Source organism: Eptatretus burgeri, chromosome 11, assembly GCF_056783735.1.
Source record: "Eptatretus burgeri isolate ZD-2024b chromosome 11, Ebu_testis_v1, whole genome shotgun sequence".
NCBI classification, from domain to species: Eukaryota; Metazoa; Chordata; class Myxini; order Myxiniformes; family Myxinidae; genus Eptatretus; species Eptatretus burgeri.
In genome coordinates, this window is record NC_140971.1 from 9,587,591 (window position 1) to 9,606,878 (window position 19,288).

The following is a 19,288-nucleotide window of genomic DNA, read 5'->3' on the forward strand; positions in this document are numbered from 1 at the left end:
CCAGTCTTGGACAGCAAAAATCCCAGGCAATGCCAATGTACCACGCATTCACTGGGTGCGATACGACATCATCTTTTCGAGAAAGAGGCAAAAAATCAACCTGGCTGGCCTGGCAGTCGTACAGTGAAGTGGCAGAAACACTTTTATACCTGTTTGAGCATCCTTTCCACCCTCTTGATGCACCATCTCCTCACTTTAAAAAGCTTGCAATCATCATCTATGACAAAAGCAGCCCCCTGGAGAATGTTAATGAAGCTAGGCTTGACATATTCTGTCACAAAAATCGGACAATGGACAAATTGCCACCAACGCAGGGATTTAAATTATAAAAAACTATGATAATTTGTTAAAGGTGTTGCTTTTGGACAAATAGTAATCTAAATATTTCTCATTTTCTCGGATGCTTTGCTTCAACATGCCCGCAGAGCAGTATACCAAGCTTGAATTTGGGCACAAAGTACTGAGGTACAGCTGGTGTGTCCAGATCCCCAAGATTTTGGATGGAGCAAAATCAATGACACTTGGGTGCCAACATGGATCACTATCCCCGAAGTATCCAGAGCTTGTGGAGAGCTGATCGAATGTTGTTGTGAGGGTGACTGTTCACACTGTAAGTGTGGCAAGGCCAACCTCAGCTGCACTCCTCAGTGCAAATGTAAATGTAACCAAGAGGGATACATCACTTTCATGAAAGGCAAGAAAGCCAACTCATAGCAGTTGTTGTGCTGCTTATTTTGGTATATTGATTGACTTATAGTCTGAATCATAATATATTGTTCAGGAATTACACATGTATTGATATGCTGTATAAATAAACTAATATATTATTGAGAAAGTTCTATTTTTGAAGTCATATATGTCATAATGACAGAATAAGCTGGCAGAGGACATTCATATGTGTAAAATGATGTTTTTTGACCCTAAAAACCCCTATTTTTGACACCAAATTTATGTTGATAGCACTTCTAGAACCTTGAGTTGGAGTACAACCTTGAGACAAAAAGGGGATCGCTTTGTTTTTCTCTCGCTCATCATCTCTGATTCACCTTTTCTTTATCACTTCTCATCATTCCTGGCTGTCGTCGTCGTCCACTCGCTCCTGCTTACAGAACGAGCTGCACTATCGACCAGCACTTCACTCCGAAGGGAAGTCCTCACCCGAATATCCCACTGTTGTAGAGATTCAGTTTTCTGTGGCACGTAGGCAGGTAGCCAGGTTCAGAATTATTCTCATTCGTCATTGTACATAAATGTGTCCCCATTTCCCTGCTTGTGTATATTGGTCTCGCTTGGACTGTTCCGATCTGCTTGTCCTGTCCACATTTCCCCCCATATTCATTATAAATAAACCTTTAAAAATGTAAGAAACATCTTCCATCCATCTGCTTCCAGTGCATGCCGCACTGCTATAAAATTTGGTCATTTTGGGTGACCCTGGGAAATGGTAAAGTTGTAAATTAAAGTGAACACAGTATTAAGAAACCGTTTGCCATTCCTGGGATAAAGGATCCAAGTTCTAAGGAATTTCGCGTTTGTCAGCCTCAGACATGACAATATATTAAATCTCCTAGCTTGATGGTGCAGCAAGGTACAGATCGTGTCCCGTAACAACCAAATCTGTGCAAAATGCAAGCAACAATGGCTGGCTGCCACACAAGCAACATTGCCTCTGCCTCGCTGCACAACGACCAGGAGGTGGGATTGCGGTCGGCTGTAATAATAAACCAAAACAAACCCTTTCGTCCTGAAAAGGCAACATGGCATTGAACACCATGTGTGCATGTACACCACCACCTCCATTCCAGATGGCTTCCGTGGGCCACACTCAAGTATTTTAAAGGTCACAAGTAAAGGACAGTGGAGCTGCCGACCATAGTTTCGCCTTTTTATGGGCTCGTCAGGACGACATACCACACAATCATTTACTTGTAACGATGCAAACCTAGTCGATTAAATAATGTATTAAATCCCCCCAGCTTGATGGAGCAGCAAGGTACAGATCGTGTTTGACGCGTTTAGAGTGTTATGGGTATTCGTGATCTTTCAAAGATGCTCGCAATACCCCATCTAAAGCCTGGCTTATCACCCCAGGACGATTTTCAATGCTGCTCTAAAAGATCACCGACGAAGCAGACGTCACATCTTTAATTCGCGTCTTTATTCATTGACGTTTCTTCCACGGAGAGTCACTGCAACAAAATGCACAAATAAGCTCCACATGCAAGACACACGTCAGCACGGCTTACGGCAATGCATGTTCAAATACAACATACAGACATGAGACCATCTGGTCGGCATGGCTGGCAATGCAAGAAGCTTCATAATAATGCTCTGTAAATAGACAAACTCTGTATAATAATAAAGAGTTATCCCAATAAACCTCATCCTGGCATCAGTATAATCAATCGATAATTATAATTAATCAGTTACCTGATGGGCAGAACAAGGTTGCCATTGCACGAAGTATATGAACTTACAATATCACAACCGCTTAAGGGTGACGTAGTGAAGGCGAAACAGTAAAATTCGGCTCACACCGACGCTGGATTAATAAGATTACAAAACGGCTTCGACAACACCAAATCTACTCGCTCATGAGTGCGCTGATCGAAAATCATTACAAAAAAATAAAATAAAATAAAGATGATTGGCTGAGCAAAGCACATGACATAGCAGCCCCGCGAAACAGCAAATACCAATAGGCAGTTTGCAGATTGTCAAGTTCTTTCATCTCACAGCAGCAGAGAAAGTTACGACTCAAGGTAGGCTGGTCAATACGTGGCAGGATCAAATGATATGAAGAAAACTTGACGACTTGGCGTTTTACATCACAAAAACTTTAGTGTGGTCCAGCAAAGCAAAATATGATTATAGTACATCCTAAGAATAATTCTCAGGTGCACGGTGTGTCCCAGAAAACATCACTTTGTGGAAATTTCACCACTTTAAATTGACCACCAAAGGCAACAAATGCTGATAATAGCAATGAGGATAATAACATTGCTGAGTCTAAAACATCATAAGCTAAATGAGTGTGAAGATGTATAATTAAGAGGAAAAGGACTGAATACAAACGTAACTTAACCAAGTGCATATGGACATAAACATGAACCACCCCTCTGGCCGCTCCCTGAGGAAGCAGGTGTTTCTCGTCATAAAAAGGAGGAGGATAGACGCATCGACACAAACTTACAGGACTCCTTGCAGCTCTAGATTAATTGACAAAGCTCAGCCTTGCCAACGTTAAACCGGCAACAAGTATACACCACCGGGAGTTTCCACCGTCATGTGCACTTAACAAAAACATGCAACGCGACAGGAGCAATTAACAGAAACAATCAGATCCAACAATGGATAACCAATGGTGATGCTCAACTGATAGGAACATTTTTGGAAAGGCAGGGTTGGAGTTGAAAGAGGGGTGAATGTGAAGAGATAGATCGATCTATCCATACCAGTCAAGCTCAAGCATTGTCCACTGCTTGGATGCACGCCATCAGCTTGGGGTCATCTGTATGAAGTTTAACTCCTTTCAACAGGTTCTGTGAATATATCAGTTCGTGAATGTATCAATTTTTGTTAATCCTCATAAATGTTTCCAAGAAATACTATTACATTTATGGGGAGGTCTGTCATGAGTTTTAAAACCTTAGCACCATGTATTATGGTCACGTGTTAGGGATAAGTGTCAGGCAGAAGGATTGCGGGGCGCTGGAATCCTCAACATAGCCATCGCTGATTGGGGAAAGCAAGGCAACGCGCCATTGGCCCACGCTACTTGGGGGCCTTGACACCGTCAATGGCTCAGTTTGTTAGCAAATTTGAATGCGGTTGGTTCCCACCAGGCGCTGATGTGCTTTGAGCCACCGAAGCCCATTGCAAACTTTGCCAGCACCTTTCGTGTCATTCTGGAACAAAGTCAGAGCCCCAAGTATCTCACCTGGTTCTGTATACATAACTTTTATCAATTGTGTCTTTACGCGAGATTTTGTCTCATCTGTCCTTGTGCCTATTACATTATTAATAATTTCCAAAGGTTGTATGTGCACTGATGGCTAACAATTTTTTCCGCACTGACGTTTGGGCTTAAATGGGATTACTTGAGGATGAAATTGGTAATAATCCTGATTTATAACCAGCATGCTAGAACATTCACAGAATAAGGACAACGTTATCTGCCTTGGCTTTAGTTTGTCCAAGTTTAGCCTTAAGTTGGCCATCGGCAAGATATCAATTTGCAGCGTTTACAGTTCCCACCTTTAATTGCTTGTGGTTTTTGGTCGGGGCTGTGCACCCAACAATGCAATTCAGACGCACAAAGGAGAAACATGCTTTGGAAAGCATTGGACTTAGGGAAGGTAGTATCGGCCCCAGTCCTCCAGAATAACCAATGGTGATTCTCTGGGTGTGGAATTTACTGAGAGGGCAACAGGTCAACAGGTAAGGTAGTCACAAATTGATGAATGATTTTTGTCAAATTGAAATTCTGTGCACTCTATAATACCGGTATGGTAAGAAATGCCTGTAAAAAGAATTGCTTATTATTTTGGATTTTATAATGGTTGTTGAGGCTAGTCACTAGTTGTAAATATACAGAAATATACAACAATTTCCTCTTTATGTCCATTCATGGTGTCAAACCCCTCCATGTCAGTACCAACCCTAAGCCTGGTGTTGGCTTAGTGGTTAGGGTGGCGGCTTGGGATCCTAGGGTCCTGAGTTCAAGCCCCGTTGGCCGCTGAATTTAAAATACACCAGGAGGTTGACTCAGCCTGTCATCCTTCCGAGGTCGGCAAAATGAGCACCAGTGTACTGGTAAGGGGGACACTGCATCAGCGGCATAGCCGCGTCCCAACCAATGACGCAACCAGCAGCCACAGGCTGCACTCGATAGAGAAAGAGTACCAACCCCATCTGCCTCCCCCTTGTCCTGCCCCTCTCAGATCCCACCCTTCCCCCCACTCTTCCCCTCCCAGCTTTGCCCCTGCTCCCGGCTTCACCCCTTCCCCACACCATCTCCTTGCTCCTTTCCACATCCATACGTCCTATCAGCAGCTCCTCTCCCCGTCCCTAACTGTGTGGACCTCAAACATCCCGGTCCTCTGTTCCAACTTGACAGGTCTATCAATCCAGGCCGCTGCCAATAAAACGGACATCACCTGTTGAACAGAATCTTTCCTCCCACAGGACGTCCCTGACTCCAACAGTGATGACTCCATCTACATCTCTCTCAGACGACATGGACCAACTTTTAATCACTCATCCCAACTCTCTCTTCCTCATATGTGGTGATTTCAATCGTCACCATGCTAATTGGCTGGGTGTTGGTACCTCTCACTAGCCATGGCACATCTGCGACTCCACGAATCCGACTCAATCCGTGAATTTTTCCACCCAGCTTTCTCCATCTTCCTTTCTGGATTTGGTGAGAACCAACATCCCCACCAATGTATCTTGCTCGTTCTCTACCCTAATTGGCTCATCTGATCATGTGCTTGTGAAGGTCAACATCTCTCCTGGCCATTCTCAGTGGACAGCCTCAGCACTGGAAATTCTGGCAGTTCCTCAGGCAAACTGGCAGGGACTGCAAGCAGCCATCACACCTCAGGACTGATCTCCTATATCTACCGCCCCGATATTAATTCAGCCTGGGAAATCTTCCAAAGAAACATGCACTCTTATGCACACACTCATCCCATCTAGTCTTCAGTTATCTGACCCATTATCCTGCTCTGGGTACTCTGAATCCTGTGGTGAGGCTATAGCTTTAAAACAACTTGAATTCTCCTCCTGGAAGGCAAATCCAACGAAAGGCAACCTCAGATCATTCCACAAAGCCCGCAACAAGTGTGTCTGTCCATAATATATCATATCACCCCATAAATGTTCTATGAGACATTTTCCGGAACATGGCGCAAAATTATTCTCTGTAATAAAAATGGAGCACAAACGGATCCAATGGACACTTAAGGCTCGTGTCATATGCTGTAAAATGTGGAATAAAGTAAAAGAGTTCTGCTAACGCATGTGGTATAACTTGTACAACCCTTCGGTGTTGTCAACTAATATGATAAAGGGCAAGGTCACAATTTTTACAAGGGGGGTGACAAGACATTGTGGCCACCATGTAACTTGGACATGCTGCTTCTACACTCCCAACAATGTATGGAGGCCCTCAATATCAGACAAGAGATCAGTGGCATCTCTCTGGAGATATCTCGAGTTTTCAATACAATCTTACATCCTGCCTTGCTCTTCAAACTCTCTGCCTATGGAATCCAAGGCCAACTCCACTCTTGGATTACTGACTTTATCCCCTCTCACAGTCAACGTGTGGCTCTCAACGGAACCCTTTCATCTCCTCTCTCTGTCAAGGCTGGAGTACCCCAAGGCAGTGTTCTCGACCCCATATTATTCCTAATCTTCATCAATTATCTCACCGACTCTGAAAAATCCTTTTTAATCTCTTTGCTGATGACTCCACTATCTGCCGTGACATCTCTCATCCTTCTGACAGACAGGCAGCAGCTTCTTCCCTCCCTCAGACCTTGACAAAAAAAAAAAAAAATCACAAACTGGTCAAGCACTTGGAACTGTCTCTCCGCTCTCCCTCCCCAGCACCAAAATCCTAAATCTCGAAATCCAGAACCACTGCTAACCTCCACTCATTTATTCCTCTTTTTTTCCCCACTTGTGGAACCACCTTCCACACTCTCTTCAATCTCATTCCTCCCTCCAGATCTTCACGACAGCTGTTCACCACCAACTTAAGTCACCCTCCACCCAAAATCATGATCTTTTCTACACCTGATAAACCACCACCAACACTTGCCCCTCCCAAAATTTTGCTTACTGTACGTATCCATCTTGTCCATCCCTTACGTTCTCCCCGACCCCTCATAGTTATCTGCATCCCTTGTTTGTCGTCGCTCTCTACTTTCTCCCTCTGCCCTTTTGTTGGCATTTCCCCTTTCTCATGTTGTGTCCTGATCTGTATTATGTCCTAGCTCTTCCACGAGCCTTGACCATGTCCAAAAACAAAACAAAATAAAATGTTGGCTTTCATTGGTTGTAGAAAAAATTCCATGTGTTCGTGCAAATTATAACGGCTGTCGGATGCAGAACAATCTGGTAATTTACATGGAGGGTTTTGTTTTTTATACCCTCTCATGGAGTGAGAATATATAAATCATGATGCTGATGAGAAGGAGAGCGAGTGGAGAGGAAGAAGTCAGTCACCGTATATTTTGCACAGTTCCGTGTTGGTGCATCAAATGTCGCTTTCTGCCATTCCCGTTAATAAAATCACGTTTTGAGCACACTCGACCGACTCCAAATTGTACGTCGATCAATTTGAGATCCATGGTTTGTGACAGGTAGACATGATGGAGAAGTATGGTAAACGGAGCACGCATTTTGTCCATTCACCTTGACACCTCCAAGGCTTGCACGGTCCAACAGAACCAGGCATTCAGTTGCTCCCTCCAATAGCATCTGCTGGACGTTCTGTGCCAGAGGAGGTCCTTCTAAAGATCCGCCGGAAACCTCGCAAACAAAACGCAGCAAGGCTTGAACCAACTCGCCACGGCGGTAGATTAGTCTGAGGGTGTGGTGTGGTGACAAAGAGGGACATGCGTAGGTGCCAATGAAAGATGGAATGAGGGTGCAACGTTTGGACAGGAGAGAGAAAGAAAGGAAAAGCCAGTGATTTTGGGACACTTGTGGTACTCGAGGTTGCATACCGGGGCCAAGCATGACGTATCATGTGTGTGAGGGAGTCGAGTGCTGCTTGTCGGGTCTTGCCGTCGGGTCCATCCCAAGTCTGAAGGAAGCTGATCAGTGTGGGTAACAGAAGTTTCATGTGTCGGACAGCTCCAACCTGCAGTCTTTATGTGGGGGTAGCGGGGGCGGGAGGGGGGGGAGAGGATCAATGCGGGTTATACAGAAATGCTACACCATGATAGACATCGGAAATGGGGATTCAGACAAAGGTAAAAAAGTAGACAGTGGATGGACGAGTACCGACTCATATTTCCTAACCATCAAGAAGATAAAGTTTTCCATATTGTCCCATTATGAACTTTTGGCTCAACAGCAAAAGTGCTTGAAGTTTACAACCAGCGATGAGAGAGATATCATGTACTGTGAGAGAAACAGAAGGACAAAAGTCCAAGCACACTTATCCTGGCATGAGCAAACAATGTGCTCAAGATCCATAACCCCATTAATCACAATTATTCCCAAAAGGAGACTCAGCCAAAGTTTAAAGTTTCAAAAAACAAAGGATGTGGCAAAATGCATTTTTGGTCCATCAGTCCAATTTTTGGGAGTGTTGGGTGATAACTGATAACGGATCACACCATTACTCAACATCCTTCTCCCAAGCATCCACACAAATGCTCCCGAACTCAGCAACATCTGTGTCCCCGAAGAGTTGGTTTGGTGGATTTCAGGTCACAGAAATACGAGGGCGAGTCGAAAAGTATCCACAATGATTCATTAAAAACTGTGCTGTGTTGACATTGATTATTGTACTTGCAGGTACAAGCACGAACTGTCGGCACCATTGTGAAGCAGTTTCAACCTTGAGCAGTCAGTAGATGTGTCGTTCTAAGGGAGTCAACATAACTGCTCCGCTGTCCCTTTTCACCAAAGAAGAGCAGCGTGCAGCGATACGATCTTTGTGGGCTGAAGGTGTACCAGGGGTAGAAATTCATCGCAGACTGTCAGCACAATATGGGAGGGAACAGTGCTTTACTGCAGGAGTGTGTGTCCGATTGGATTATCACGTTCGAAAACGGTCGCACAAGTGTCACTGATGAACGATCTGGATGCCCATCCACATCCGCAACAGAAGAAAACATTGAATGCATCTGTGCCATGATTCTGGACAACTGATGGTCGACTTTGACGAAGTGGCACAACATCTGAACATCAGTCATGGTTCTGCACATGGAATACTAAACAACCGACTTTGCTTTCATAAAGTTTCTGCTAGATGGGTTCCAAAACAATTCACAGAAGAGCACAAGTGCAACCGTGTGACAATCTGCCAAAGCCTTTTGAACGGCAGTCATGAAGGAAATGCTTTTTGGAGACGCTGGGGATGAGATATGGATCCACCATCATGAGCCAGAGAGCAAACAAAAGAAAATGGAGTGAAAACATCTGACATCACCAATCAAAAAGACGTTCAAAAGTCAACCGTCTGCCAGAAAAATGGTGTTCACACTTTTCTGGGACTCACCATGCCCAATTTTGGAACAATATCAAGAGCGGGGTACAACAGTAAACAGTGTCCGTTGTTGTGAAATGTTCCGGGACCAGTTGAAACCAAATATTTGATGAAAACGCCGAGGGCGACTGTCAAAAGGTGTTGCATTGTTGCATGACAATGCCCGTCCACACACTGCCGCCCATACTGTGGAAACCCTCCGGCAATTGAACTTTGAGGTGTTGGAGTATCCTCCGTACAGTCCTGACCTGGCCCCTTTGGACTTTCACCGGTTTGGTCCACTCAAAGACGCTTTAAGAGGCTGCTACTTTGCCAGTGACAAACAAGTGAAAGAAGCGGTGCATGTGTGGCATGTGGGGCTCATCATTCAGGCAAAAACTTTTTTTCTGCGTGAATACAGAAGCTTGTGAACCGGTGGAGTAAGTGTGTTGAAAAGGAGGGGGACTATGTGGAAAAATGATGCACTTGTACATGCTCAAGTGTAGTTACATTATTTAAATAAAAATATATTGCAGATACTTTTGGACTCACCCTTGCATATTTACATGCTCTAGGCTCGTGGAAGAGCTATAACACGGAACTAAATCAAAACACAACACAACAAAGGGAACAGCAGGAGAAAGGGGAAAAAAACCAACAGCAGGGCGAAGGGAGAAAGTAGATGGGGATGGACAAACAAGGGATGCAGGTAAAGATGAGGGGTAAGGGAGAACGCAAAGGGTGGACAATAAGAATACAAAAGCAAAATTTTGGGAGGGGTGCAGAGTGGTTTAATGGGTGTAGAAAATATAATGATTTTGGATGGGGGATGACTTGAGATGGAGGTGAACAGCTGTCTTGAAGACCTGGAAAGAAGAATGAGATTGAAGAGAATGTGAAACATGGTTCTACAGGTTGGGGAAAAAGAGGAATGAGTGGGTGGAACAGAGCAGTGATCCCAGATTTAGGTAGGTTCACTAGTATGAGGTTGATGGTGGATCGTGTGTCCTGCAGAAACATGGGGTGGAGGGGATGGAGGGGACTAACCACAGAAAGGAGATGGTACAAGACAGAGGGACCACCGACATGTTTGCAGTGGCAAACTGAAAGCCCCAAAGACTCAGCTTCGTCGCCAGACATTCTAATATCCTTAAAGGCCTTGGATTCCACGGTGTCAAGCTGAGCAAGGTGTGAGGCAGGGGAGCCAGCATTGACAGGAAGAGAAGAGAACAAAGGGTTCCATTGAGAGCCACACGTTGGCTATGAGAGAGGAGGTGGTTAGTAATCCAAGAGTAGAGTTGGCCTTGGATTCCATAGGCAAAGAGTGTGGAGAGCAGGGCAGGATGCCAGAATGTATCAACAGTTCGAGATGTGTCCAGAGAGACTGCCCTAATCTCATGTCTGAAATTGAGGGCCTCCATGCATTGTTTGGAGAGTGGAAGCAGCACGTTTAAGGTAGAGTGACCAGGTCCGAATCTGAATTGATGGTCTGTCATGACGTCAACAGATATGCTTCTGCCCACCTTGTTAAATCATTGTACAAAGTTTGATTTAATTCATACCATCAAATAATTCTGGCTGCCAGACTATGCATCCAATCAGTTTGAAATAAAAAACATATATTCCCCATGACTAGAGATCATAATTGTGAAGTTTCACATCGCTTGGAGAAACAGTTCAAAAGATTTTTTTTTTTTTTTTTAAGATTTTTGTAAAATCTAACATGACTGCCAGACCCTGTGACCTATATTACTTGTGAACACCCAAGCATCCCCAAGGCTTTGGGAACATGTGAGTGTAGCTTCCCCTCGATCTGTCAAGCCATTCTGGAAAAGGTTTTTTTTTAAAGATATATGCTTCAAAACATCATAGCGACCAAACCATGTGACATTTGACGTCATATGTAGAGAACTTTGTGTTCCTTGTGGATAGGCGATCATACCTGTAAAGCTTCACCTTGATCTGTTCAGCCGTTTGAGATTTGTGAAGGCTTTCATGTTTATATATACAGTAGACTAGGCGTAAGTTGTTACCATCGGGACCGATAAAAAAGTGACGACTTGCGCGTATGCGAACATTCATGATGACTGTGGGGTGAAGGATCAAGTCGCGCGTGGCCTGGACATGTATGTGTGAGAGCCGGCTATTGTACCAAAAGGAAAACACAATCCTCGGGGCATAGGTGGGGGTTCATTGGTGAGTTGGAGAGTGATCAAGCAAAGATGGAGTTCATGAATCAGTTTATCAAAAGTAAAGATAATGAACAACTGCAAGACAACTTGTATACCATCAGTGATGGTATGGTGACAAATTACATGACACACAGTCATCGTGGTGATGATTACCACTCAATGCCTATGTGTGAGTGAGTGCGGTAATGTACAAAACAAGCCAATATAAAACCATGATCGGACTTCAACACGAAGCTCGATCGATCCTTTACTCCTTCGCGAAGTAATCCGTTATGTTTGACTGCCTCAAACTCTTGGGCATCTGGTGCATGAGAAAGGACTCAAACCGGTCATTATATTCCATGATGTTGTCTGGGCAATCCTCCACCGAAAGACAGTATCGGCGCATCACATCCAGGGCGCTGCCCGATTCGCCGCACTTCTTGACCTTGCCGATTCCCTACCTCACTTTGAATCTGTCTATCCAGTGCATCGGCAAGGTCTCGGCATCATCATGCCCGAGGTCCGCAGCAAATTTACGTGCCTTCAGCAGCAACATTTCACCGTCAAACCGAATATTTGGCTGAGTTGACATTTGCCGAAACCAGATGATGAGCGAGTCATCGACATCTTCAAAGGACACACATTTCACGCTGGCCTCGCGATCTTCTCCACTTGTCCAAATATCTTGCCCTTATTCTTCAAGATATCGTTCAATGTCTGCCGTTTGATGTCCAACTTCTCAGCTATGGCTGTTTTCTTCATCAGTGGGTTTGCCTCGCAAAACTGGATAATGTCGTATTTTTCTTGGTAGGTTTTAGTTGTAAGCTTACGCTTAGTCGCCATTGTCCTGCCTGCAGTGCGATCAACGTGTGTACGCAGTTATAAATAGCCTATCACTGGCGGTGTAAACCAATGAGCGAGCATCACGATTCCATGAAATCGGGCTTCTCACGAGGCAGCAGTTCCGTGTGACGAGTTAGGAGTGGCAATTTACTTGAGTTTCCATTACGCTGGAACGGACAACATCTGACGACTTAGACGAAGTGACGACTTGGAGATGACGACTTACAGAGGGATGACCCTTTATTCAAAGGGATTTAACACGAGATAAATTCGGGACTTTTTGACACTGCCGACTTAGGCGAAGTGACGAGTTACACGCTGCCGACTTTCGCCTAGTCTACTGTATATACACACAAATCTGAAGATGACGATGGTTCACGAGCGGTATTTGATGATTTAGATTGTTTCAGAAGTCAAGGATGAGACAATGTGATCATGTTTGACCAAGTTATAAAAAATGATCAACATGATGTGGTATGAGTGACAGGTTATTAGCTGCAAAATGTCGAAAACCCGGTTTCGTTCAACAACTTTCAAAATTTGACCTTTGCATAACCTTTAAAGGTCACAAAACAATGTTGTGGACATTAAAATAAGGAAACAAGATACGTGCTATAGCTTAATGGAGTAAGTTCGTTGAAGAAGGTCGAAAACCCGGTTCGATTCCCACAACTTTGAAAATTTGACCTTTGTGAACTTTAAAGGTCAAAGGTCAAGGATTATGATCTTTGGTACAAAACTTCCTCTGGAACATTCCAGGAACAATATAACATCATATAGGCTATATGGCATTTCACACTCCTCGGATTATCCATACTTTGAAGAAATCAGCGTAAAAACAAACTTGAAGGGGGCGCCACGAGCAAGGTGTTCGAGATGAAGCAAAATGGTTTCAAGACTTTCGGTGGGTAATGACCTCAAGATTATGCATTAAAAATATTGTCATCCCAGCTCTCAAAGTTTGGGCGGTCGTATGATTTTTTGTCAAAATTCGAAATTTTCTAAGTTCATGACCATATGACCTTGACCTTGGGACGAAAATGGAAAAAAAAAAAAAAAAAAAAATCGAGCTCCGTGGGGCTATGCAGGTGCCATTGGGCTAACCAAATACCGAAAACCCCTGCCAGATTCGACAAACCCCTCGGAGAAGAAAATTTTTTATGTCAAAATTTGCAATTTTCTAAGTTCGTGACCTTGTGACGAAAATGAAAAATCGAGCTCCGTGGGGCTATGCAGGTGCCATTGGGCTAACCAAATACCAAAACTCCTGTCAGATTCGACAAAGACCCTAGGAGAAGAGGCAAATTGAAATCGGCTACCCCATAAAACACATTTTTTTGGGGCGTGGCTCCGCCCATAATGGGCGCACCATGCCCATTCTCAGGAAAACACAACTTTATCATGATATAAACCTCCCACCAAAATTTTATCAGGATCGGATCAAAATCCACGGAGCTATGCTTGGGACAGACAGACAGACAGACAAGCAGGTAGGCGGACATGGGTAGTCGACTACCCAATAGAACCTGACACGATGGGCCCGTTCGATGGGGAATGGCCTGAGGATTAAGCACAAGAAAATTCCTGATTCTAGCTTCAAGGGTTAATGCTGCAGATTGTTTTTTCGTTAAAATACCCCCACATTTAGAGGTTTTTCGGCTGTTGCTAGGCAACGGAGGGTCCATTGCAACGGTTCTCTCACACATAACTAGGACATACCATGAACCTACCATACAAGTTTCATGTATATCTGACTCAGTCTCTGAGATATAATGAACTTCGTTTTTTTATTGTTTTCAACCAGGGTTCATTCAAAGTCTATCTTCTCTGACAGTTTTCATAGGATCCGGCTGGAAATTTTTGACAATATGGCTGAATGTACTGCCCACAGTCGCTCGTGGCCCGATTTTTGAAGAAATTAATTTTTTATGATTTTTCAAAAATTTCAAAGTCCCGTTGCTTGGCAACGGTGGTGTCCATAGCAACGGTTCTCATTTGCACACAACTAGGTCATGGTATGAACCTACCAACCAAGTTTCATCGAAATCGCCATTGTATTAACGGAGCACTGGATCGAACAGAGGGACAGACAAACATATCGACGGAAAAAGTGATAACAAGGGTAGAACAAATTTCAAAAATATTTTTTTTTGAAAAAAAAAATTTTTTCCGACGAGATCGACTACCCAACAATAACGAATATAGTGGTCACTTATTTTTTTCGTGAAAGGATATATATGGCTGCTGAACCACGTGACTGATGACATCAATTCCCCCCCCACCCCCTGTACAATTTAGCCCTAGATTACCCTCAATTTTCATACTGATCGGAAAAAGCATTCAATGTATACAATTATAACGTCATAAAGAAGCCACAAATGACATTTAAAAATAAATAAATTATAATAATCACATTTCCCATGGGAGAGTACTTAACACGTGCCAAGTTTCAGTTTTTTTCCATGAAGCAGTTTGAGATACAGAGGTTCAGAGTTTTTCCTTTTTTCCAACATGGCTGCCATATCACGTGACCTATAACATCATAATTATCATCAAAACATTCTACATGAGTAGTTGCACCTTTCGTGAAAATTGTGTGTCAATCGGATAAGCGGTTGCAGAGAGAGAGACAGAGACAGAGACAGAGACAGAGACAAAAATTAGAATGGACGGACGGACAGACGGACAGACAACCCGAAAACAATGCCTCTGGCGACTTTGTCAGCAGAGGCATAAAAAAAAATCACAACTGGTCAAACACAAATGTCTGTCTCTGTGTCTCTGTGTCTCTGTGTCTCTCTCTCTTCTCCTCTCTCTCTGTGTCTCTGTGGCTCTCTCTCTCTCTCTGAAAGGACCATCTGGCAAACCCTCTCATCGACTTTCTTAACAATCTGCTTGAGGAAGTTCGGTCACTGAAACTCTTGGGTCTCACTATCATCATGATCTTTCTTGGGCAAGCCACATTGCCAAGTTGGACTTCAAAGTTAGTCAATGACTGGGCATTCTGCATCGTACAACGTCCTTCCACTGTGAACTCCTGAACACACCTGAACTCCCATCAAACTGAACACCTGAACTCCTATAAAACTACAAGGCCTTCATCCACAGCTTGGAGTACTGCTCTCCCTTCTGCACTGGCACCTCTGCTTCACACCTTGCTGAGATTGGCACAATGGAAACCAAGGCCTTCAAGAATATGGAAATGTCTGGCGATGAAGCAAAGTCTATGGGGGCTATCACTTTGCCACCACAGACAGGGTTAGGGTTAGTCTTATACCACCTCTGTGTCTTATACCACCTCTTTTCTGGTCTTACACCCTCTGCTCTTTCTGTGCTGAAACCCCCAAGTTTCTGCAGGGCACACACAGCCCACCATCAACCCCCTCCTGCTGAACCGACCTAAATCCAGGATCACTGCTCAGCTCTAATCATTCGTTCCTCTTATTTTCCTCACCCGAAGAACCAACTTTCACATTCTGTTCAATCTCATTATTCCCTCCATGTATTCAAAACAGCTGTTCACCACCATCTCAGATAATCACCACCCAAAACTATATTTTCTACCCCATTTAACCACCCCCCCCCCCGCCTGCTTCCCACACCACCCCAAATCCTTTCAAATTTCCAGCTTTTCCTTCCTGAGTGTTTCCTTCTTGCTCCTTTTGTTTTTGTTACCCTCATTCCTCCCCACACCTCGAGTTTATCCAAGTCTCCCTCTATTTTATCCTTCAACTTTGCTGTTGGTGTTTCCCCCCCCCCCTCTCTCTCTCTACTGTTCATTCTGTTCTGTTGCATCCTAATCTGGTCAGTGTACCAACTCATCCACCAGCCTAGACTTTGTATACAAATTTTAAAAATAATAATAATAATAATAATAATAATAATAATAATAATAATATTAAATTCAACCTAACTCAGGAAAAGTTAAAATGATGGAAGTTTCCATTCATCACAAAGTCTTTTAACATGATAACAACAAATAAATTACAAACTACAAACGACAATTTATCCTACTGCTACGATACCGGTGCAAACTACAATTACTTGTCTATTAGTGGAGCCAAGGCCTGGATGTACGCCAGACGCACGTCCTCACGTTCCTCTAACCCCACGTGCCACAACGTCAGCCGAACGACCGCATCAGTTCGCCCGGATCCCGTTTGAAAGGGACGCCTGCCAGTGGTCGTTCTGCCCTCCTCGATCACGGTGAGCATGTTAAGCACACATGGGTAGGTGGCCTGCAGGAAGGATGGCGCACACAGTGGTGCACGCGAACTCAAATGAAGTACGTTAATGAGAATGCACATTGAGGAAAAGTGGGCATCATTCCACCCCCCCTTCCCTTTTTTCAAAAACTTTTGACAATCATCTTGTCCCTACGTTTAATTTGTTACACTATCTGAGGGTTAACTCCAGCACAAATTTCAACAAAATCAAAGAAAATTTATGGGGACGGACCACCGAGGCTTCGAAATTCTGGAAAAGTTGATGAAAGAAGAAATTAAATAAAGCAAACTACTGCACAGTCACCTAGAAATTGTAAAAAAAAAAATATATATATATATATATATATATATATATATATATATATATATATAAATATAATTTACTCTCAAATTCTTAACATTTCTGAAAACGAAAGTGATATTCATGGTCAGAGACCAGCCCTGATATTGGAAAGTAGGGTGGATATACTGGTTCTGGCTCACTTTTCCCCATGTAAATGAATGGGGGATTTTCAGCGATTCCCTTTTTTTTTCCCTAAAAATAAACCCCCTTTTTATCCGTTTTTCCCTGCTGTGCAGGGGTTTGGCTTTTTGTGAGGCAATGTTTTATGGCCGGATGCCCTTCCTGGTCGCCTCTTATGACACACAGGGATATGGTACACTTATTCTAACCGGGGCATACACCGGGACCAGTACACTGGCACTCATTTCGCCGACCTCGGAAGGATGACAGGCTGAGTCAACCCCCTGGTGTTAATTCAGCAGCCAACGGGACTTGAACTCAGGACACTGGGATCCCAAGCCGCCACCCTAACCACTAAGCCAACACCAGGCTGAGCCAACACCAGGCTTTGTAGGTATATATATATATTATATATATATATATATATATATATATATATATATATTATATATATATATATATATATATATATATATATATATACACAAGTTATTATATTATATATATAACCAGGCTATCCCAAGGTATATTTATTTGTCTCCCCTTTTAACCTGGGGGTTGAACAGCTCACTCATTGAACCTATAAAGATTTGTTTATTCTCAAATTCCTTCAATAGTTTAATTTTCTTTGCACAATAATCCCCATCTAAAATATTGACAAACAAAACATTTGAATCTTTATATATTTTTAAGATACCCCTTTTGTGCCATTACAAAATGATAAACTTCTCTTAATGCTCTTGTTTGACCACCTCCTGAGCCACATATCATTTTGAGATTATAGTAAATTGTTTTTTCATTGTTCAATTGATAACCATCAAAGTTTTCAGTCCATTCAAGGATATTCATTTTTTTCTTTACATCCTCTAACTTACTAGTTTTTAAATTGATTCGCTTATTTGTTTTATTTACCTTTGTTTTAGTTATTTTTTCAATAAGACTTATTTGATATTTTTCACATTCATTATGTTTTCCATTTATATACCAAGACTGAGATTTTCTTCACTCTTTAGTTTGATTAATACTTGGTTTAACCATTTATATATTGCGAAAAAACGCGGCGGTAGCCCTTAAAAAAACCCTAACCCATCTTCCCATCGTTAAAACGCAATCTATTTTATACACTCTATCATACAATATCCATATGGAACACAATCTATTCCATTATCTAAAATAAATCTCTTATCATCAAAGGCTCCTAATGCCTTTTTATTTACTTCTTCACTATATATGTTATGTTTATAACTTCTTATTGTATTCATTTTCCTATATTCTTCTTTCTTATTCATCAAACAATTATAGTAATTTCTAAAAGTTATTGATTTCTTTATTACATATTTCTTTATTCCCTTTAACCTCTTATCAATCTGATCACCATACTTATAAGCATATGCCTTTGCTCTCAATCCAATAAACTCACTCATTACTTTTCCACCCAACTCATCCTTAAACTTACCAATAACCTTTTCATTCTTTTTGGAAAATAACTCACTCTTCTTGCTGAAATTACTTGTGTCATATACTCCAATATTTTTCTTCATATCTTCATAAACATCATCAGTTTTTATATCTAGGATAAAACTATCAGTGTCCATATACAACAATGAAACATTTTCACCATACTCTTTCTTTAAGTCATTATACAAATAATCATACATCAATATCTTTGATAAATCAAGAACTGCTGTTCCAATATAAATTGGTTTATCCATTACAATACTTTCCTTTTACATATGAATTGCAGAAAAGTTCTCTGAAAAAACCTCTTCTCTCTCAAAACTTGGTTTATTTATCAATCTCGAAGCTTCTTTCCAAGATGTTGCGAATCTAATGTTTTGCCTGTTTCTAACATTTTCCATAGTCTTTCCAAATACAGCATTATTCATTAATTTATAAAAGTCCCCTTCAAATTTTACTTTTGTATTTGCTCTCATATCTGTATTGAATTGAATATACTTTTTCACCCAAGGACTTTGTTTAAATTTTAAAACTCTATGAATTTTAGCTACTCTCAATCCTTCTCTCAAAAACTGTTTTAAGCTTCTCTGATGCAAAACATATCCCTCTTTATCATAGAATGTTGTTAATAACTTTTCTGTTGATTTACCTTTAATATTAAAACTTTTATGATAATCACTTAACCATTCTTTCTTTGGGGTTTCTTTCTCACATGCAAAAGGAAGATCTTTATGCTTATTATGAAGATCACTCGGGTACCTCAAATCAACTTCAAAATAATAACCTTCTTCTTCGTCATTCAATTCCTCTTGAGAAGAAATAACAATATTCATCAAAGCCTTTTCATAATCCTTTTCTTCCACCCACTCTAATTTACCATAAGGCAGAGATTGAGACATTGCCCATCCAT

The 19,288-nt window shown here is 42.2% G+C and overlaps 1 protein-coding gene across 3 annotated transcripts in view; it reads right to left on the minus strand.

Moving 5' to 3' along the window:
* The window catches only part of TTI2 (TELO2 interacting protein 2), a 50,910-nt gene that overhangs the window by 18,372 nt on the left and 13,250 nt on the right, over nt 1–19,288 (minus strand). For 2 of the 3 annotated variants that reach the window (XM_085845153.1, XM_085845155.1), the window contains exons 5-8: nt 16,276–16,469; nt 7,743–7,886; nt 7,429–7,600; nt 3,456–3,542 (exon numbers count right to left, since the gene is read on the minus strand). In XM_085845153.1, coding sequence (XP_085701279.1) covers nt 3,465–3,542; nt 7,429–7,600; nt 7,743–7,886; nt 16,276–16,469 — 588 coding nt within the window. In that variant the 3' untranslated portion in view covers nt 3,456–3,464. Of the gene's footprint in view, nt 1–1,805; nt 2,190–3,455; nt 3,543–7,428; nt 7,601–7,742; nt 7,887–16,275; nt 16,470–19,288 lie in introns of those variants that run through there. The other variant, XM_085845154.1, reaches the window with a different exon arrangement.